Source organism: Apteryx rowi, unplaced genomic scaffold, assembly GCF_003343035.1.
Source record: "Apteryx rowi isolate R43461 unplaced genomic scaffold, aptRow1 scaffold_99, whole genome shotgun sequence".
Taxonomy (NCBI): domain Eukaryota; kingdom Metazoa; phylum Chordata; class Aves; order Apterygiformes; family Apterygidae; genus Apteryx; species Apteryx rowi.
The window spans coordinates 1,665,407-1,687,639 of record NW_020451304.1 but is presented as its reverse complement, the minus strand read 5'-3'; the positions used below and the strand labels follow the sequence as shown (position 1 = coordinate 1,687,639).

Below are 22,233 nucleotides of genomic sequence, written 5' to 3'. Positions count from 1 at the left end.
CGGCGCTGACACCGGCCGCCCCTCCTCTGCCGGTGGGAACGGCTCGCGGGGGCCCGCGCCGCCGCGCTCGGAGCAGGCGTTTCCCAGGATCTCGCCTTCCCCGCGGCTCTGCCCACCTCTGCCCGGGACAGAGCCGGCACACGCATGGGAAGCCGCTCCCCCCCCCCGCAGCCCCGCGCGGGGCTGACAGCAGCCCGGCCTGTTCCAGATGGCAGGAAAGTCGCCTTACTCAATCTCAAAGCCTGCCGGGAGCAGGGCTGCGCTCCCGTGCCGCCAGCGGGGCGAGCGCTGCAGCCGACTGCCCTGGCCCAGCGCGAGGCCCCCGCTCCTTCGCCCCCCTGGCATCCGCCATCGCACGCCACGGCCACGCTCTAAAGCTCCGAGGCTTTTGAGATCAAACCCAGCCACGGGGTGCTAACTTTTGCTTTGCTTCTGGCCGCAGCTTCGACACTTGCGAGGTTCCTGCAAAACTGCCTCTGCGGTGTCGCACCCTCCTCGAGCGGCAGTGACGTGCCAGGCCCCAGGCGCGAACGCAAGGCCTGGGGCAGCCTTTGAGCGCTCCCTGCACATCGCCATCCCTCCGGCAGCCGCCGAGCACGTCCCGGGGACGGGCCGGCACCCCGGAGAGGGCCGGAGCGCGGGAAGCAGGCAGCAGGCCCTGCAGCTCGGTGTGCCGAGCTAGCTGCCGGCCCGCCGGGCTGCCTTGCACAGGATGGCTCGCTCTTATTTTTAAAAGCACTTAAACAGGATTTTGTGCGTGTGCGTATGCAAACTGGGAAGAATGCCGGGAATGGGAAAGCGGAGCCGCTCTGCCGCTGGTGCCAGTGCAAAGGGCTGCCCCTCCGCGCCGCCAGCGCTGCCCTGAAAGGCGCTGGGCGGCCCAGTCACCTGGGGGTGCAGCGGTGACCACGGCCAGCCCRAGGCAGCCGCGCGGCTGCAGGGAGGCCCCCTGCTCTTTGAACCGCTCCAGGTGGACAGAGTCTGCACTCAGTTATTTACGGGAATCAGTGTACCAGGAAAGCACACTGAAATGAAACATCTTGTTTTCAAGAGCGTCCTGGGAGCCAGGCAGAACGAGCAGCCATTAATCACGGCCCGGCACGTAATCAGCACACATGTAACGCAGAGTCGCCCACGTCCCTAAGCCAGCCCCAGCCAGCGCGCTGCAGAGGAGAAGAGGTCCTTCAAAGCCCTCTGCGCACAGACACCAGGAGCTGGGTTCATTCACAAAGCTCCATCGCTTGGCTCAGCCAGGTCTGGCTGTCAGAAATGTTTAAATATGGAAAAAAATAAACAGTTGCAACACGTTTTTCGGAGGGATCTGTCCGAGGCCCTTTGTGATGTAATGGGAAACGCTGCGTTTGTGCTACCAGCTGGAAAATAAACAGAGCTGCGAGGGTTAAAAGGAACTGAACTTTCCACGACCCCTATCTGCAAAAGAAGAAAATAATAAGAGGAATGATCCACTGCCCCACAGCCCTGATAGTTTATCCTCCGGCCCAGGCTGCAGAGACAAGCACCGGATGTGATAGGGCTGCTCTGGGCCACCTCCAAGGCGAGCTCTGCCCATGGGAGATGCGCAGGGGCTGGGAGGCTCAGCCCCCCCCAGGGCCCTGCTGGCAGCCAGGCCCTGCTGCGTGAGGCCGGGCACACAGCGCCCGCGGCCCCGCCAGCCGGGCTCGGCCGAAGGAGCTGCAAAGGCTCCGGGCATCGGCGGGCAGATGAACAGGGAGAGCGCCCGTACCCGTGGGGGAAAACGCGAGTGCAATGCACTGTTGGGGACAGGTAGCCATGCAGAGGACATTCCCGGAGGGCCAAGATAGCCAGGTGCATGGGGCTGGGAGGGAGAAAACGGAAGAAAAACCACGCAGAGACCCTGCCTGTATTCCTCAAGAAACAGGGCTGCAAGCAGGGGACAGAGGTAACCAGGGAGGGAGGGAGGCAGAGAGCAGTGGCAGGATGCTGGGCAAGACGGGGCAGGGACGGTAGTGTGATGAAGCCCAGACCATACATACGGAGCCACCTCCCTGCAAAGGGTTTCACACCCGCTGTCAGGAAAAAGCCACGTGGACAGTCGCCGAATTGACGCTGCTAACATTAACGTGCCTTGCAGCTAACCCAGTGCACCGTCCCCTCTCCTCTGCCCCCTGCAGCTGCCTGCTCCCAGCCCGCAGCCCCAGGTTTGCCCCCGCGCAGCATCGCCTGGCAGGGCAGACCCCTGCCCCGAGCGTGAGAGCAGTCACTGTCACTTTATCCTCTTCATCCTCAGCTCCCCACAGTTTCGCAGCGCCTTGCCACATCTGTCATTTGCACTGGACGTGTTAGGTTTCCACTCCGGGCTTCCTTCACTCAAACCACAGGCTGTGCTGGCTCACTGTACAGCGAGCGCTCGCCGCCGTGCAACCCTGAGCAGCTCTGCACCAGTGGTCAGGGGCCGGGCAGCACCCTCACATGTGCAGCACCCTGCAGAGCCTTCAAAACAGCAACAAAGGCGGCTTTGCCATTTTTACCCTGGTTTCCTCCTGCGACACAGAGGTAACAGCAGACAGAGGGGCTGACAACTTTCTACCTTTCCCTTTAGTGTAGCTCCTCCTCTGCAGCGCAGCTCCAGCACTTGCACCACCAAGCTAGTCTACGACTGCTACCCACCATGAGATGCAGAGACGGCTAATGCACCACGTGGACACTGTGCAGCSCCAGGGCTCTCCCGCTCTGCTCTGCTCTGCACTCCCTCTGGAAGCTCACACAACCCCTGGGAGCCCGATCAGGCGCTCTCTCCCTCCGCCCCTTCCCAGGACGCCACGGCTACGTCCAGGTGTTTCTGGCTTAGGTCACCCAACCGCGCTGGAGCCTCTGCGCAAAGTCGGCGCAGGCCCAGCTGCCTGGAAGTGCCACGGCCTCGGCATCCCTCTGCGGAGGCGACGCTGAGCCCCAGCACGCAGCTCCCAGGTACGCGGCCGAGGCTCCCAGAGCTTCTAGCCGAGGAAGCGAGAAGGGGGTTAGCGTGAGGTCTTTCCTCCGAACGGGGGTTCATTCACTTCCCCACAGGCGCACTTACATTTGCTTATTCCACTAGGACAGGAAAAAAAAATAAGAGTTAATTTCTTTTTTATTGCCTCAGGATTCCAGGTTTAATGTAGCTGTCAGTGCGAGCGCAGCCCAGCTGCAGGCCGACAGGACGCAGCCCGTGCCGGCGACGGTGAGAGCGCTGCACAAGTGCACGGCCAAGTGCAAGGGCTGGAGCGCGGCCCGGGGCAGAGCGCGGCTGCGGCGAGGCCGCGCCGGCCTACGTGGGGACAGCGAGCGCCGAGGACGGACGTCCCCAGCACGCCGCAGGCGGCTGGGCACGGACCCCCGGCAAGAGGCGGGCGGGCAAGCGCGGGATGTGCGGAGAGCACTGGGGGAGCGGCGCAGCCGGGCGAGGGACGGAGCCTGCCGCTCGCCGAATCCCCGCTGGCCGGGGGCCGAAGCCGCGCAGCGCTCTCGCCTAAGCCACCATCTTCGCTGGGGGAGCGGGCCGCCTGGTGATTAATATCGAGTACAATGACCCCATGTTACAAGCCTGCGGGGGCCTGTGGAGGTGGCCGTTTCCTGTGTAATACCAGCTTGTTTAAACACTAACATTCAAACTCCACAGCTGCAGAACAAACCCGGAAAGAGCGGAGCAAAAGAAGCCCTGCATTGTGTTGCCGAGCCGCGAAGATCAGCGCTGCCGCGCAGATGGCAAACGACTTGGGCTCGCGCGCCCCTGGGGCGAGCGGGGCGAGCGGGGGCCGAGGCGGCAGCCCAGCACGAGCCGCCGGCAGGGCTGCACTCCTGGGGCGAGGAGGCACCGGCGCTCGCCGCCCCAACGTTTCGAGCGCTCCGCATCCCCTTCCTGGCTTTCCTCGTTCCCACACCCACCGCCCAGGCCAGCCYGGGGGAAGCCGAACGAAAAGCGGCTCCTCTAGAAGGAGCAAAAGGTGTCTGAGGTGGGAGCTTTCGCCAGCCTTGCCCTGGACGGGGGGGCAGAGCTGCCCAGAGCGGGGGACAGCCCTCGCCATCAGGGAGGGGACATGGCTACAGCCGCTCGGTCCCATGGCACCAACCATTTTCRCTCACTGCTGCCCTCCCTACACGTGGTCCCTTTGGTCAGTCGGGTGCTCCATAAAACCATTCCACTCTCACGGACCTGCTGGCAGAGTTACAGGGAGACGTTCCTCTCCCAAAGACCTGCAGCCTCTCCCAACCRGCCTCTGCTTTAAAACAGACCCCTTCTCTAAAGCGTCTTTTGGCTCCTACTTCGCTCGACTTTACCTTCATTCTCAGCCAGGTTTACTCTACTGAGACACCTCTGAATCCTTGCTTTGATGTCTTGATAGGGAAACTTTGGTGGCCAGCATTACTAACAGGGCTGCAATCTGGGAAAGGGATTTTCCATTTAGTCTCCAGTAACTCCAACAAGGTCTTGGCACTTTGTTCAAGGCTGTGTCCATCTCTCCCCCTGGGAGCTGCCATCTCAGTGACACTTCTCCACAAGACTGATGTGATGAGAGAGATCTGGCAGATCTTTCTGGAAAGGTAAGCTCTAGAATTTGTTCAGAGCTTTTGGATTTAATTTAATACTTGGTTTAAATTAACCATTTTTAAACGCTTGCAGACAGTCTCCACAAACTGAGAGGCCCTCTACTCCACTGTGGAGGAGCACAGATTCTCCAGGGTCAGCCCTGTGGCAGATTGTCTAGCCAGTGGCTTCCTCATTGATTCTTGCGTTTCATTTAGCAACGGATTAATTGCGGCAATAACGTAGAGCAAGCAGAAGTTTTGCTCTTCCATGCACAGCCTCCTCTCCCCATCTCAGCTCCTCAGCCATATGTCCCAAAGGAGATGGACTTCACTTGAACGAAAGCAGCCTACCGCACCCCACCCCAGCTCCCCAGAGTCTCCCCGGCTTAGACCTCAAGCTAATGATGGGCCGCACCATCATTTCACTCTCCGCCTTGGAGATCTGCCTTCTGTCTCCTCTGTACACATTGCTAGTATCTCTGCCTTAGGAAATTCACTCTGCTCTCCTCTCCTCGGGACTCACCGCTTCTGTCTTGCCAATCTCTGCAAATCACTATGGGGACAGTTTGTCTGAAAGATGTTACTCCGATCCAGGTGTATGGCGGCGCTATCACCTGAAACAGCTGAGTGTTCAGTCCTCAATGCGTTTGTGAACCACGCATGAACCACGCAGAGAGGTGACTGAATGTTAAGCTATGGAAGTGACTGCTGCCTGCAGCTAGAAGAGCACTTGGGAGCACCTGCATTCAAGCAGTCTGATCTAGACAAGCAATTCCCAAGATACAGGACACTTTGCTGCTCTGAGGCAAAGATGTCCACTATCAGGTTTAGCTACTATCCTGGAACCACATGACAAAAAAAGCTTKCCTTGGAGCCAAGGAAAGCTTGCTGAGTTCCTCTCCCAAACAGGTACAGCGGGAGGAACACCACCCGCTCCTCAAATACACTCACTAGCCCCAAGAGAGGGATCCAGGCAGCCTGCAGCCTCTCTACAGCCTCCTGTCCTAAAAACATTTCCCAAAGCATCCTTTGAGCCACAGCGATCATTTGTTGGATGGATATGCTAGACCAAGGAAAGTCGGTTTGGGGAAAGATGTAGCTTCTCATCCAGGTTGCACAGGACTGCTGAGTCTCCCGGCTAGGGAGCAGATACCTGCCAAGAGGTGGGGTTCATTCCCAAGTCACTGCCAAGAAAATGACCCCAAAGACACAACCTCCTGAGCCTCCCTTCCTGCTCTCCAGAGCCCACTCCTATGTCACTCGGTGCTGCGTGCCGGGTTTGAGCAGCGCTCACCCCTCACACCTTTCCCTCCGTCTCTGTCCAACAGGGAAAGCAGCAAGCCGAGGAATTTGGTGTTTTTTTATTGTAAGGACTCAAATCCAGCAGTGTGATAAATGCATCCAAGCTACAATTAGGAAGATATATAGCATCAGAATGCGAAGGTCTGGGCAGCGTGGTGAAACGCGGGCTCTCCAGAGCCCCAGCTATGTTTCCCATTATGTAACCCTGGTCATGGGCAGACAGCCAGACTCCAAATGAAAAAGAGACTCTGGCTTGGCACCGTTTCTATTTTCCTATCCTCATTCGGGGTCAGCGCAGTGTCATACAGCTGCAGAGAAAGCTCCGGGGATTAAACCTGGGAAAGACTCCAAGACCAGGACCCGGGTTCAAGTACCAGCTGAAAGCAATAAACCAACTGCCACAGCTGGGCTGAGTTTAGACGTTCTCAAAGTCCCCCAGCTCCCTCACTTACTAAGAACTAGTGATCACGAACATGGCGAACGCAGCGTGAGCAGAGGCCTCAGGACGCATAGCCCCATCATCCCAGGCCCCGGGCGCTGGTGGAGCCTTGACAAGCTGCCCTGCTGGCCCAGGGCCCAGGCCGTCATTCTGGCTGCAGGGCTGGCCCCGGACGAGCTACACTTTGATGCAAGCTCTGGGCCAGGCCTTTGCTCCTCGTGGGCTGCCAGGTGGGTACTGGGCCTGTTCTTTCTCCAGAGGCTTTAGCACATTCATGGCATCTTTGCAGGGTGTTTGTGTATTTCAGGTTTTGCTGTCTCTTTTCTGTGCCCACTTCACCAGGAAGGGCACTGAAAGCAATGGCGCAGAGTACCGGGAGGTGGTCTCAGCCTGTCTCACTAACTTCTCTGCTGGCATGGGGGCAGGAAAGCATCTGGTGAAGTGACCTCGCAACACATCCCACTGCCACCAGGTGCAGAGCGCACATGGAATGGCACAGGCCCCTCACCTGGTTCTGTGACTTGGCCTTGGCGCTCGCTCCTCACGTGCTCTCCCCACCTCTGAGCTCATCCTGCCCACAAACCTTGGCTTATTCCAACATGCCTGCTGCTCTGACCCATGTTCTACTTCTAAACTTCTTTGAAGCTGTTCCTATCTAAACCCCTGAACTTGGTGACTATACCTGATTGCCAAGCAGTCCCAGGCTAGACAGCAGGCTTGTGCCAATAGAGAGCAGAAACACTAACCCAGTGAGTGCTCCCTTTTCCTTTCCTACCTCCAGGCAAAATGCAAGTCCCAGGTCATTCCCCAGAGCAGAACTGGTTCCCTGCCATTCACCACTATGACTATCTCCAGGGAAGCTCAGCTACTGTTGTCCCTCAGTCCTGGATCACCAACACCTGGGTACATGACACTTGGTCAACACAAAAGGTCTGGGCTGAAAGACCAGCTAGTCTCCTCGCCATAGACAAGAGATGTTCCCGGYGAGGCAAGGAGCACGAGGCCTGAGGGAGCTGGCAGCCAAAGCGAAGAAGGCTGCCCGCTGTAGAGAAAGGGCATGGAGAGGACAAGAACAGCAGCTCAGCCACCCTCCAGGGAGAAAGCAAGATGGGGAAGCAGTTGAGCCTTCGCTACATGATGACGACCTTCCTCGGCTGCACAGGCCAGGAGCTTGCTCAGTAGAGCCCCCAGACCATACCCACTGCTCCCCATTGACCACGTGCTCTGCCCCATGTCCACGTACCAGTCTCTCAGGGGGCCAGGCTGCAACCATCGCCTTCTCCTGCCTCGCCGGGAAAGCCGCAGTCTACACCTGCTCTGGCAGCCCGGGGGCACAGAGCCCCAGGCCCCGCGGCATCGCCAGAGCGGCCCTCGTCCGCACCCCGAAGGAGGGGGGAGGCCGCTCTTCCCTGGAACGCGCCGAGCGCTGGCTGCGCGAACCCAATCAGAAATTCCATCTCGAGGCCTGCCCGTCGCCAACGGCTCAGCGGCTCCCTGCACAGGCAGCGCAAGGCGGCAGGGGGATTGGTGCAAACGCGCTCACGTGACAGATCCCAGTTTGAGTTCCTGCCCAAAGATGGGCAGCAGTTCACATGAGCAGGCAACGGTCCCACACYGAGCAGCCGACAAACAGAAAACAGACTCCATCTCCACAAAATGAGGCCCAGAACTTCCTGTGTGAGATTTCCATTTCCTCAGCCAAATGAAAAAGAACTGGAGTAGAGGCAATAAACTAGGAGAGCAGGACTGGACCTGACGCACGGAGCGGGGACCCATTAATGGTTAAGCCACTTTGCTGGATTACTCTTAATGCGCCTTCCCATCACCCTGGGTTCTGGCTCCTTTGGATTAACAATAAGACGTGATTTCAAGCTCTGGATCCGGAGTACCGGAGGCAGATGGAAAATCCTGCGGGAAAGCAGCTACRGAGCATGCTCAGACACTGCTTCGCATACTCCATACTTGGCCCCTTCACTTGATTTTCTGTCCAAAAATATGCAAATTGCCTAGTCCGCATTATGGACTAATGGGCTGGAATCGGCCAGTTTAGAAAATTAACCCTTTTTTCGTGTTGCAGGGGTAGAGACAAGCTGGTTTTGAAGCAAAAGGGAGGCGACTTTGGAGCTCCAGGAACAGGCAAGCTGCTCCCGCCCAGCCCAGCCTGACCTAGGTTTACCGGTTTTAGTCAAAAAAGGCTGTAAAACACTCATGCTGCAAACTGTCTTTCCTCTTTCTGGAGAGGAAGACCCTGTCTGTTCAGCTGGCTGGGCTAGCAGAAGGCTTAAGGGAGATGCATCCTATGAAAAGCAGACACACATCCTGAGCACAAGGTAAAATCCGGCTCATGGGTCATCCTCTAAGACACAGAAGCAAAGAGCACCTGGTCCCTCAGAGCCACTTCACCCCCAGCACCCTCAGCGCAGAGGTCTTCTCCTGATTTGGACATCTGTCACCAAGGGTGACAAGTCCCCACCAAACATCCCTGCATAATGAGGCTCTCCCGGATGAGAGAGCAGTGCTCAGATCAGAGAGTGCTACATCCCAGACCAAACACAAATGACAGGGAAAGGTGGCACAAGGAGCCCCGGGGAGGGAGTGGACACCAGAAGACAGATTAGAAGATGCACGTACTGTTTGGGAAGCTCAAGAGACGTAGGAGGAGGATTCCAGGTGTCCGGGTGGCCAAGCATCCAGTCCGACCAAACCTTCACGCTGGGGAGCAGCTCCTTCAGGTCCTGAGGCAAGGCAGAGACTTTGATGTCATCTTCCTCATCCTCCTGCTCCACCTCTTGTGGCTGAGCTGCAAATATGAGACACAAGAGCTGACGCAGTTTGCTGCAGCCAACCCTTGAGAGCCAGTCTCAGGCAGTCCCCCCATCTCGGGTAGGGACAGTGAATGCACAACGGACCCCAACATCCCAGCCTTGCAGGTGCAAGAGAACAGCTACAGCCCAGAGCAAGTGAAAAGTCAGAGCTATTCCCCCTACGCTGACTGGCCTGGATGGCAAGCTGGGATGCCTATCATCCCTTTTATTGAGGGCAGTAGGGTGCCAGCGCGTCAGTCACAGAAGTAGGGTCCTAGGGCCCCAGTTTCAGGGTGTTTCCAATACATGCCAGAAAGCGTGCCTTATGTCCATCCCTTTTTTCCAAGCATTTCTGCCTGCACACATCATGGGCTTTCCTGCTGGGTGATCCAGCCAAAACCTGGGCAGAGCTTTGGATGCCGAGGGAGAAACGAAAGGCCCCACCAGAGAGGAAGAGGTGTACAACGAAGCAGGGAATGAGGGCCTGGACCCGATCAGGCTGCCCTACAGACAGCTGCTTCGAGTCCTGCTGGTAACTCCCTTACCTTGCACACATTCTCTCAGCAGGCTGGTGCACCTCTTCACCAACAGGGAGAACATCGAGAGCCCCAGGGCCGTGGCCTGTTCCTGGATGACAGAGCGACAGTCTTCAGAGACACACTCTAGGAGACAAAGAGAGAGTTCAGCAGGGAGCAGGGCAGATGCTCCCTCCTGGCTTCACCTTGCAACCTCCTTTCCCGCATCCTGCATGGGGCAGGGATCTCTGCCGGGAAAGGGGCTCCCCTAGCCCACACCTTTCTTTGACCCAGGAAAAAAGGCGGTTAGAGTAGCTCTGGAAAAGGAAAGGGCTCYGGTCTCACTGCCCATGTCATGCCCCAAAGCGCCTCATGTGCTGAGCCGGCTTGGCCCAAGCCAGCTCTCAGGGCTCCCAGCACAGAAGCTGCTGTTGGAGCTGATGCCTTCCCCTGAAGGAGGGGGATATGTCTAAGTGTTAAAAGGGTAATTAGCTGCATGTTTGATCTCTGTCCCTGCTGGAGTTTTAACCTCAGCAGCTGAGGAGGGGGCTCCTCCCATTAGTTCACCAGTCACACAACAGCTTGTCAAGAGAGCTTAATTGAAGCTGTTACTCAAGTAGATGCCACACAACCACAGCTCTTCCAAACAGAGCCGGYTCGGAGTGAGAGCAAATCCCCTCAGCACATCTACACCCAGCCAGAAACCACTTCTGAGGCTGCCGAGAGCAGCGGGGAGCTGGCTCGAGGGAACTGCCTGGAGCTGGGCGTGGGTTACATTTAGCAAGGCCTGGAGCACCACGGGGCACGCCAGGCTGCCCGCGCTCCCTCAGGCACTGCAGCGCCCGATGGCAGAAGAGAGATCTGAAGCCTTCCAGGCAGCCTCTGCCCTCCGGAGCGTCTCTGCCCCCACTTTGCAGCCTCCCCTGAGACGTGGGGGGGAGTTGCTGGCCACGCACTTGCCCAGAGGGAGGCAGGGAAGCACCGCTGGGAGGAGCAGAGTTGCCGGCCAGGGGGACGGGAGGGTTTCCTGCAAGCCCATGACGTCTGCTCTGCGGTGGCCGCTCTGCATTAGCACCTTGCAGGCTCATACATCACCCGCTGCAGCGCCAGCGCTTCCACCTCTCGCCCCGCAGCTACTGTGAGAAAAGCTGGCACAAGCCAGGCAAAGCTTTTCTTACAGCGAATGCAAACGTGAAGATACCGACTCCAAAGCGCTGCCCGGGCAGGTAAAACCCTGCAGCACAGGAGCCAGGCAGGGGAGGGAAAGCCCTCTTCAGGTCCATGGCTCCTGGGCATCTCCGCTGTGGAGAGGAGCTGGCACCGTACACAGGCAACAAGACGGTGGTGTACACTGAGCTCTCCTGACCTGGCAGGACAGAGATTTGATTTCGAGCAAAGGGCAGGAGGATTTAAGCAAGACAGAGAGACCCCGTTCCAGCAGGGGTTAGCAACATGCTTGCGGTGCAGAGAGCAAACACGGGATTTTTAAAATAAATTATTTCAGAGCAATGGGGTAGGGGGTTAAAAACAACCTGAAGACAACTAACACGCACCTAGAAAATACAGGACAAAATGACCTGCCCTTACTGCAGTCAACAAGTTCAGAACCCAGTGGGGAGACCACCAAGGGTGACCCAGGGTGACACCAGAAGTGTCCGGTTGCCGAACAAGGGTGCTCTGCTCTTGGAGCTGGGGCTGAGCCGATGCTGCAGAGCAATGGTAGGAAGTGCTGTGCTACAGGGGTTGTCAACTTTTGGAGGAAACATAAAACTAAAGATGTGACCACTCTGGGACGGTAAATCTCTTTCATGAAGCCTTTCCCACAATTAGGAGTGTTAGTCCCAGTGCTCTGGCCATAGTCCAGTCCAAGAAATTACAGTTGTCTTTTCTGAACTCCCTCCTTCCCTCACTCCACTTATGGACCTGACTTTCTTCACTTCCTGTCCTAAACAGACGCACGGTGTCACCATGACCATYGTGCTGCCACACCTGGGCACTGGCGAGTCCCCAGGCACCGCGCGGCCGCAGCACTGCATGGACAGCTCTGGGCATCTCAGCAAGCAGCCTCGGAGGGACATTTTGGGTGGGCAGCACCCTCAGGTGCTAGGTCCTGTGTTCATGCCAGGCTCGTAGTCACCCCCAAACTACGCTGGTACAAAAGCGTAAGTTCTCCCCGCACAAAAAGTCAAAGCTCAGAGCTATGTTTTTGTGATGCTGAAGGCCATGAATGCTGCATGGCCCAGATGTATTTCAGAGATCAGCTCCAACCTCTGGAGCAGTGCTCTGCGGTGGCCGTGGCCACGCTTGGTACCAGAGCCTCAGCCCTCCCCACTGCCATCGGCAGCTCTCAGAGGCTCCCCGTTTCCCGTAAGACAGTAAACAGCCAAAGGAGAATAATAAGGTCCCTTGAGCGTGAGATGCCGAAACAGAGCTGTCAGCGAACCACTCACTTGTGCTCCGCACTATGGCCACAGCTCCATCAGGACCATCTCACATCGCTACAGCAGTGACCTGCGTGCCCACCACCCTGGGCCTGATCTACGCAGAGCCACGCTGCTTCAAGCACCCGGCCGACGCTCAGCCCCGGCATGGTCTACACAGCTGCCCCCAGGGCAGGCGAGAGGAACAGGACACACGAATTCARGGGTCATTTCCCCTTGGTTCCAGCTCAGCTACCGTGGGCCTTGTCACCTCATCATTACATTAAGCAAAACTCCCACGGCTCTGAAAGTTCACTCGCTGGCCAGGCTTGCGAGCGTCCCTTCAAGGAGGCTCGCCACGCTCCTCCGGGCCAACAGCCCCGCTGGCCTTCCTTGCCGGGAAGGGCAGGTGTCCAGGTGAGAGCGCGGGGCGCGTTTATTCGAGACCCTGAGCGTACACCAGCACTCCAGCTCCCAGCCTCGCCAGCAGAGGCGATTAAGAGCTTATTCTAGAACAAAAGAGGAAGCCCCATAAATCAGGCGAAACTTTCTCTTTGTGCGTTTTCATCACTTTCCTTGGGAGGCAGGAAGCTACAGTTCTAACTGAGCTGGGAGCTCATAGCTAGTGCTCACAACTGCATTGCACAGAGGCCTGGGGGGCGGCAGACCCCAAGCCAGCCCCTGGCTGACCATGTGACAGAAAATGGTCCCGGTGAGGGTACCAGCACTCAGGAAACCAAGGGTACTTAGGCAGAAACTTGTGGAGTGTTTTGAATCCTGGGCATTAAGAAAATCACCTCTCCGCATCCACAGCAAGGTCCCTTGCTCCCAGCACAATGTGGTTTAGTCTACCCTGGCTAAGAGAAAACAACTTTGTAAAAAATACGCTGAAATGGATGTTGGAGCAATCAATCTGCTCTGCTTTGGAGCCCACGAGGCATCTGTTACCTCGGAGCTGAGCACCGGTCTGTGCTGCTGGTAATGCACTAAGACACGACGTCCATGGAGAAAGATGTTCTTGGTGGCAGAAATGAAACTAAGGCGATTCCCGTACCTGGCTGTCCCCGCGGTTGAACAGCACTTGTATAACCTAGGGACCAGCTGGCACGGACAAACAAGAACCCACAGAGAGATCCTGACTGCTCAGGTCAGCACTAACTCTAGAAATCCCAGGTCCATTTCCCCAGACATGCAGCGGGCTCAGGAGGAGCAGAACTACACCGTCAGGTCAGGGAACCCCGCATCCTAGCACCAAAGGTATCGCTCAAAAGCACGGTGCCAAAGACAGCTTTCGGGGGGGAGCGATGGCACGCCATCAGCTGAGGCTGCCACAAACCAGCACTCCACTTCCTTTTCTAAAATCCGAATTAGGCTGTGATCAGATAACACTCGTGCGTTCACCAGGATTGACACCAGCCACGCCACGCAGCCGAGCGGCAGTGGGGAGGTGATCAGGCAGCGCGAGATAACAACATTGAAATCAGATGCAAAGAGGTTGCCCCTAGGTCGTGGTCAGAAACGCGGCTCCTCTGTGCCACAGCGGTGGCCCTCCGTAGGAGAGCACCGAGCACATCGCGCAAGGTGCTGCCGGGGCAGCGCTGAGCGCGAGGCTCAGCCGTAGCCAGTTCTCCCTCCACCTCCTCCCCATTCCCAGGAATGACGGCATCAGTTAAACAGCCCCTGTCACCACGTCACCTCGCAGCTCTCACCTGTGCAGTCGCCCCGCGAACTCAATCACCAGCTCATCAGGGTTAGAGGGAACTCGGGGCCCGGTCGGCCCCACCGTCGCCAGCCAGGCTGCTGGGCCGCGGCAGAGCAGGACGGTGCAGCTGGCACCATTACCTAACTAACTGCGTGTTAAACCGCTGCCTGAGGTCAGGGCTTCGGGACCCGCAGCGTTTGCAGCCAGCGCTGACTCAGAGCAACCCCGCACCCTCGCTGCGTGCTGCGCAATGCCCAGCCGTACCGACACGCTGCCCGCGGCGCCGTGCTGCAATCGGACCACGGGGCTGAGCTGGCCTGAAAACCCCCTGCCACCTAGGCTGGGAGCTTGCTCAAGCTGGATCTGTTTCTTGGTCGCCTGTAGCCCTACACCAGCTACACCAGCAAAACTACGGGGTGTGTGCAACACAGCACAGGGCTAGCAAGGAGCAGGCAGAGTATTTCAAACCAGGAACGTCCTCAAACGCTTTGCAGACTGAGACAACAGCCTGCATTTGCATTTCCCCACACTTAATGGGCTGGATTTGTCTAGAAGATCCATCTTTCCACACCAGAATCATCAGCGAGAGCCCTGCAGCCCACAACAAACCCATCACGGATGTTAGGGCTCCAGCTGCTGGACTGGCCAGCGGGATGACTTTGCAGGCAGGGTTTCTAGCACCACGTTATTAAGCCCGACACTAGCCACTCTAAGACCCTTTTTCCAGTTGGCTCAAACTTCAGCTATCAGAGCTGAACTTTCCAGGCTGGGTGCCTGTCTCAGCCTGAATTCTTCCGGGAATCTTTAGCCAAAACAGTTCGACTCTTTGCGAGAACGAGGCTAGGAAACAAGATAGTGGCTTACCCCTGTGAGAAAAAAAAAACAAAAAAACTTACAACCTTTTCCTTGAGCTAATCTAGTAACTTCAAATACTGGAAATGGGACCTGAGATTTTGCTGCAGAATAACCTCTTTAACAGAGAGTTTTCCTGTCCTACTAGAAATCTGTGCACGCTTGGCCAAGTTATAAACATCTGAAATACAGCAGTTTTTCCATATTCAATAGCAATTCATTTTAGCAGCTAAAATCTCCTAAGCTTGCACCTCCCTGAGCATGCTCCAGCTTCCTAACCACCCTCTCGCACACCTAACCACCCTCGCACCTCGCCTACGCGGTGCCCAGCTGCGCAACTGCCCTGCTCCAGGCCAGCGCAAAGGCAGCTCGGCAAAAACGTCCTTGTACYGGTCACTGCTGCTTGCTGCGAGCTGGTGACCGGACCCAGCGTCCTCCAACTGGCGCCCAGCCTATCTGCTCCGCAGCAGAGAGCCCGAGAGCAGGGAGAGGGGACGGGATGGAAAAAACGGGAGCTCATGGGCGTCAGGCTGCGAGCACAGAGACAAAGCAACTAGGAACTAGGCTGGTTTTTCTGAAGATTGCAAAAACGTTCCAAGCTGCAGAAGAGTCCTCCCATCCCTCCGCGTGCAGGAAAGAGGGGGAATGCTCTAGCTGGGTATCGGTCTGCCTGAGGAGCCGGGTTTTTGCACCGGGAGGCAGTTTCCTTCGCAGGGGGCTTGCGGAGCAGAGCGGGGCAGCAAGTGGGGCGGCCACAGTGCCCCCTGTGAACATCCATCCGGGCTCCTGGCTGTGCCCCACGCACGGACCGACTCACCCGGCAGCAGGTTCCAACCCGAGCTTTCGGCACTCATAAATCTACCTGGCTYGAGGGGAGGAGGGTGCGCGGGGAGGGGGAAGACAGAGACGGAGCGAACAGGGACTTCTGTAACTGGGAGAAATTTGTATTTCTCTGAGAACATTATATTCATGGAAAACATAAACCAACTGTCGTCAAAGTCGTCTGAGCTCAGGAAATGGAGCGGCCGGGAGAAGGCTGCCATGTGGCCGGATGTTATGTATTTCTAATTAGTGCTATACATCTTTCAGCAGCGAGTGTCCTTTTGCTGGGAAACACAACGCGCTGCCCTTGTTATTGTAACTGTCAGAGAGTGCTTAAACAGATAATCTCCAGGAAAAGTGATAAACACATCCCCTCTCCCACTAGGGTGTGCAAAACAGCAATGCCAAACCTCTATTAGGGCAACGCAACCAGCCGCAGGAAATGGGAATGGGAAAAGAGCAGGCGATGCGAGGGCCAGCCGCTCGCTAGCGCAGGCATTTGCTGGAGGAAGCTTCTCCCCACGGCGCAAGTGCCACGTGCAGCAGGAAATCCTGGGAGGGCTCAGCAGGGCCGGAGCCCCGGCCGGGCAGCGCTGGCGCGCAGCCTCGGCCRGGGGGGCGCTCGTGGGGCCGGGGCAGGAGGGCTGGATGCGAGCGCTCCCAGCTGCTCCGCTCGCAGCCGGTGGAAGAAAGCCACAGCAGCCCCAGAGCTTGCAAGCGAGCAGCAAACACGCTCGTGCGTCCAGCCCGGTTAACGCAGAACACGAGGAGCCCTGAATCTTTAGTGGTTAAAATAAAACCAGCCAACAGGCGTTAGCAGAGTCTCGCAGGAGACCAGACTCCTTTGATTCAGGCGGGCGGACTGCTCCAGCCAGGGGTCAGGGGGACTCCAGCGAGACAGTTTCCACGCCGGCCTCCCTGTCCCGCCTAACCTGAGCTGCTGGAGCGGCGCCTGGAGCAGGTGGCCCAGGCGCGCGCAGACGGCAGCGGGGACCTGTTTGCTCCCGGGGAGCAACAGCTGAACCCTCCTTCCCTGGTGACCCCGCRAAGGACCAGGAGCGAAGGCGATCAAGCCAACGAGCGGGTCTCCAGCTACAGCCCGGAGGAGATGACCTAAGGGGCTGGCCAGGGGCCGGAGGAGGTGGAGGAGCCCGGCGAGCCGTGCCTAAGGCGCCCCGGCTGATGTGTCAGCAGCTCGGCGGCACAGACAAGACAACTGATTCAGCCGCTGCCCGGCGGGGAAGAAGACAGAGGCYGGTCACCTCCAAGCTGACACCACCTGGAGGCGATTTGTTTGCTCTTATCGCTCAGACACGAGAGCGTTTTCCTCATGAGTCACCCGCGGCCAGACAAAGCGCTGGCAGGGCTCCCCGGCAGCCCACCGCAACGCGCCCGGCTGCAGGAAGCGGGCAGGGAGAGCGCCGCTGCCCGCCGGCACCCGGCTCCCCGCCGCCGCCGCAGCTGGCTGCCGAAGCGGGAGGCCGCGCGTAACCACCGGGAACATGAACCGGCAAAGGGGGTGGGGGGGCGCTCACAGCCGCGGGGCATTTCCCTGACAAGCCCATCACGGAGGACCCGTGAGTCACCGGCACTCCCAGCTCTGCCGCCGGGAGCCGGCGAGTCACACGCGCGCTCGTCTGCCCCCGAAAGGGCCTGGGAAGCGTGGGCACGCGCTCAACCCCCGCCGACACCCCGCAAAGCTCCTGGGAACGGCGAGCATCTGCCGTCCCCGGTCCGAGCCGCGCGGAGCACCGGAGCGGCTTTCCCGGCAAGATGCTCCCCAACTGCGAATTTGCAGGTAGCAAACACGACAGCCGGCCCTGGCGCAGCAGACGCAGCCCTGCGGCTCCGCTGAACCCCACCACGGAGAGGGCTGAATCCCTCCCGAAGCTGCGTTCGGCCTGCGGCATGAATTCGGATGCCCCCGCTCCGTCTCCCCGGACCAGCCTCTCCCCACAGCAAGGCGGGCAGCCCCGGGGAGGTCGTGGCTACAGCGCCCAGCCGGGCAGCTGGCACGCGTCAGCCGCCGGGAACTCGGTGCACGTGTTCCCRGGGCTGCCGGAGCCGCCCGGGAGCCCGTGGCTCCCTCTGCTCCGTGCCGAAACCCCATCTTGTCCGCGGGAGGAGGGAGGGAGGCCGGGGAGGTGAGGAATGCTGGGAGCCTGGGGAGGATGGAGCAGCTCTCCCTGTGGAAGCCATTAGATATTCAACACTTCATTTGTTTCCAGCCATTCTGGACTGCAGCGCTGGGCTCGAGGACGGGAGGCTCTTCTCTGACGTAACCAGGAAGCAGCTGCAAAATTAAGGAATCCCTCATGACATCATAAAAAGGGTCGATGGTTTACAGGGGAAGGTATAAAAATTAATGACATATTCCCACCCGAAGCAGCAAGGCTGCCCAAGAGCCACAGAGGAAGCTGCGCTCTCCCCGGCACCGAGGGGCTGCCTGCCCGCGCCAGCTCGCTCCGGCTCCCTTTCGGAGCTCGCCTCCAGCTCCGACCGTCCCCCAGCCTGGGATCCACACACAGGACCGCATCCTTGTGCCTGGAGGGTGATGACTGGCTCACCAGATGCTTCGTGATCCCTGATGAGCAGAGCTCTAGTGTGGGCAAGGGAATGATTTCAAAGCTGGCTTTCTTGCATCCTCGGGACTGGTCAGGAGTCGCTGACAAAGAACCTGATTTTGAAATGACTCAGGCGGAGCTGGTTATTCATTTCCATGAGGAACACAGACACATGCCTGGAGAGTGCCCAGGGAACCCGACAGTCCCATTTCTGCCGGCCTGGAAGAGCAGCCAGCCCTGCGAGGGGAGGCCGGGGCAGCGGCACGCCGCACCTCTCCCCTGCGCAGCTCGGGCTGGCCCAGAAAGAACTGACATTAGCCTTGAGGACAAGCACAGAGCCATTTCCACTATGAAAAGGGAAAAGGATAGTGGTTTAAAATTAACTGCAGCTTTTTCCAGGAAATATCAGTGGAAAGAAGCAGCCATTTTTAGAAATGTTATTCTCAGAAATTTCCTGAAAAGACCCATCAGTCAAAACACAGATTGAAGCCATTTCCACCTGCACTGAGCAGCACTTCAGAGCTCTCCGCGCTTGGGGTCCCCGACCCGGCCGGCAGAGCCAGGTTCCTGGGCTGCACCCCGTGGCCCCAGCAAGGTTGCTGGAGTCAGTTTTGGACACGTATCATCTCATGCAGCGTCAGAAACATTCCTCCTGTCCGGGGGACCACGCGCGTCACAGCTTTCACTACCTAGGTTCACACCAACGCACGCCAGCTCCAGGCAGACAAACCAGCGCAGCTGGGGCCAAACACATCTACGTTCTCATCCGCACTGGCAAAGCCTGGAGAACCGCCAAAGAAGCTGGTATTTTTCAACAGCATATTCATCAGAGCTGCTTTAAGCGGGGAAGCCGACACTAGGACTTACGACACAGGCACAGCAAAATCTTTGCTAGCCTCAAGGCTCTGTCCCTGGAGCTGCTGGTTCTGCCTGCCAACGACTGACACAACTGACAGCAACACATACTTGACCCGTCTGGCAGCCAAAAGGCTGGCAGATCCAAATGTACATAACTGCTGGCTAGCTAGTATGAAAGCATGTCCCTCCAAGCTGGCAGGCCAGCTCATCAGCATGCGCGCAGCTCCGGAGCAGCCTGGCACCAGCTGTCTCTTGCCGAGGAGAGAACATTGCTATAGGATGCACGGGGAGGATGAGAGCGAAGCGGCTGCGAGGGGGAAATGGCCCCAAGGCAAGCAGGGCACAGCACATGCAGAGGGCGTCCAGAAGAAACTGCAGGGGCACGCCAAAAGGGGAACAACCAGGGATGATGGAAACACAGGGAGAAATCAGGTGCACTGAGGTAAGGCAGGACGGCGCAGCCCGATATTGCTGCAAGAAAGCCCTCGACGGCCTATCCCCCGGCTGCGCAGATCTCATCCTTCCCTGAATAAGGCAGCTGTGGAGCCAGAGTCCAAATTCTCCCCCCAAAAGGGCCAGCGAGGAACCAGGCTCCTCGGGGCCCGCGCCGGGGGGAGCACGCTGCCCGGGAGCCCCGCACGGCGCTCTGCAGCGGGCACAGCAGGCTGCTACTTGCCTTCCACCCAGGAGCTGCGTGCGCCCAACCATAATTGTGTCGGATGTGATTTACAATGGGGGAGGAGGTGTGAACAAGCCTTCCCGAGAGAGTTGCTCCAGCCCGGAGTGAAGTTGCACCGGGACAATCGCAGCAAATAAAAGGCAGCTTTTCCTCCCCGCGCTGGCGGTGGGCATGTCTCTGGCAGCAAACACGAGCAGAGAGCTTGGAACATGCCTTCTCCGGTGCGAACCTTCGCGAGGGCTTCATGCCTGGAGGAAAAGCTAACGAGAGAAAGTGCCTGCAGACAGGCGCATTCAGAGAAAGTGGCCTTTGATGGTGCAGGAACAGCAAAGTGAGCAGCTTCCGTTTCAGCACATTCACTCATTTGCTGCTCTTCTTTTTACGGCTTCCTGAGGGACCAGAACGTCAGTGCGTCAAGTTTGCAAAGCAAACGCCAAAAAGTAAAGTGAAACCTGTGCCCCCCCACCCAGCTCTTCTCCCTCCAGGGAGGCAGTAAATCCCATGGCCCTCATCCTGCACCTCCAGCCCTGAGCTCCTTCCCCAGCCCCTGTGCCAGACCCCCGTCAGCCACCTCCGGAGCCTGCTCGGGCCCCGCAGCTGGTGACAGCAACGGGCCGTCACCCCCGACGCGGAGACACTGCTGCGAGAGGGGCACAGCGCAGACAGCGTGCCTACAGAGCAGCTTACCTAACACTTTCCATTATAAGCCCCTGTTTTTAGTTCCTAACAACTTTGCCAAACTTTAACCATTTAGGCTGCAGTCCTTCATGCCAAAAGCTTTCTTCGAGCTAAATTTATTGGGAAAATTTCATCTAGAAGGGTTCAGCCATTTGCCAGAATGAGGTTAGGGAAAATATATTGTTCTTCTCAAGTTAAAAATTCTTCRACCATTTCAGTGAAATCCCTAGCACCTTCACACTTTGGAGCAGAAACCAGAAATTTGGCAGGAGATCTCTGCAGGGTCTGGGCGTGCCTTTTTGCCATCTCAATCCACCCCTACTTGGCCAAGGGCAAGGCCCATGAAAACATGAGCGTTCACTATCAGACAGCTCCTCCATGCCACTCCAGCCGAAGCAGCAGCCAGTTAATCGGCTTCGATGGACGAGAGCAGAGGAAACCAAACCAGGCGAGACAGCGCGGAGGGAAAAACAGATAGAAAAGGGGGCCAAAACAGCACAAGCGAGATGATATCATAGCAGCCAGACTGCAGCCCGGTCTCTGGGCTGTCAGCAAGGAGCTATGAAACTAGCTGGCACAGTCCGCAGATGCTCTCCCGGCATTCGGTGCGCACGGAGAATAACAGCCCCACAGGCCCAGCGTTTACATGTCATCTCAAGTGGCAGAGGCCTGGGTGGTGGATCGAGATCTAAGCGCCAGCAGGCTGAGGATCCCAGATGAGGTCAGCCTACTTTGACAGGGCAGCTCGCTTTTCCAAAAACAATGGGAATTACACATACACAAATTATGCTAAAAGAACGCAAAGTCAAGCATTCAAAGGTTAGAAATACCAGATTTAGAGCTGCCTATGCAAATTCAAGTTAACTCCATCCTGCTTGCACATTATAAAGCAGTTCTTAACAATATACGACCTTTTTCACCCCACAAGATGTCATTTTCTGTTGGCATGGAAAGCGAACGGTCTCATGGTGTTGCTAGCTAGAGGACCTCCTCCAGGACCTCGTTCTGATATGCTGAAACATGCACATACTCAACGAGGTTGAGGATTGCAGAAAGCAAGTGTTTTGYGGATCAAAGGGTGGCTTGGCGATTCTGTCTTTGCCTTGGTCACGAGCTTTCAGGGGGATCCGGAAGTCACTTCAACCACATTTAACTCGCATGGTCGGTATCTGCGAGTCCCTCACTCGCTGCTGGCCACAGGAACACCGACAAAATTAGATTTACAGACGCTGGGCAACCACAACTGCAGCTAACAGGAGCTCTGCTTTGAATACAAACAAATGCAACTCATGAAGGACTATGATTTTAGGACTCCAGCTCCACCATCTCAAGGTGAGCACTCAAAAAAACAGAAAACCTGTAATTTTCAGGCTCAGTTCCCCATCTGCATGCATTAGAAATACCTATGCAGAAAGGTATCCAAAGCTGACATGCTTTAAGACAGAAGCCAGTGAGTTTATGCTATCCAATTATTGGGACCTTAAGCTCCTAGCTCTTCATTTCATACAGCACTGAGCATGATGATAACACTTAATCAGGGACTTCTTGGGAAAACTCCTATGTGAAGGGAAAGGAATTTTACAAGCAAAAGGACAACAAGAAAAACGAGCCCAGGATCTTCTTGCCATGTCATCATCTTGTCTATCACAGGAGGCCTCCTTATCTGTATTACAGCACACCTCAAATGCGTGGAAATTTTGCTGCGTACAGGCTTTGAGGCCACCTCTACTTGGAAACAACCCCTCCCAAGGGTACACAAGGATACGGCCAGATTCACCCATCCAAGCTCTGGTGATGAATGGGAGCCGTGTTCTGCTCCTCTGGAAATTTGGAAAAAATCTGCTCCGAGCAGTGCCATGCAAAGGAAGGTTCTCAGGTGTCAAGTGAGCAATTCCCCACTGGAAGGGCTGAAACCACAGGCACAAACCCACAGCGCACAGCAAAACTATTCCAGGAAGTTTAACATCCGAGCCCCAATATTAGAAAATATGATCTCAGTGCTCCAACAACTTACATCTAGCTGGAGCCTCAGGTCCCAAAACGCTGCATAGCC

At 57.1% G+C, this 22,233-nt stretch overlaps 1 protein-coding gene across 5 annotated transcripts in view; it reads right to left on the bottom strand.

The window, feature by feature from the left end:
• SMG6 (SMG6, nonsense mediated mRNA decay factor) overlaps nucleotides 1-22,233 on the bottom strand; it is a 120,932-nt gene that overhangs the window by 51,860 nt on the left and 46,839 nt on the right. For all 5 annotated transcript variants that reach the window (XM_026055270.1, XM_026055275.1, XM_026055276.1 and 2 more), the window contains exons 11-12: nucleotides 9,636-9,752; nucleotides 8,918-9,086 (exon numbers count right to left, since the gene is read on the bottom strand). In XM_026055270.1, coding sequence (XP_025911055.1) covers nucleotides 8,918-9,086; nucleotides 9,636-9,752 — 286 coding nt within the window. The remainder of the gene's footprint in view (nucleotides 1-8,917; nucleotides 9,087-9,635; nucleotides 9,753-22,233) is intronic.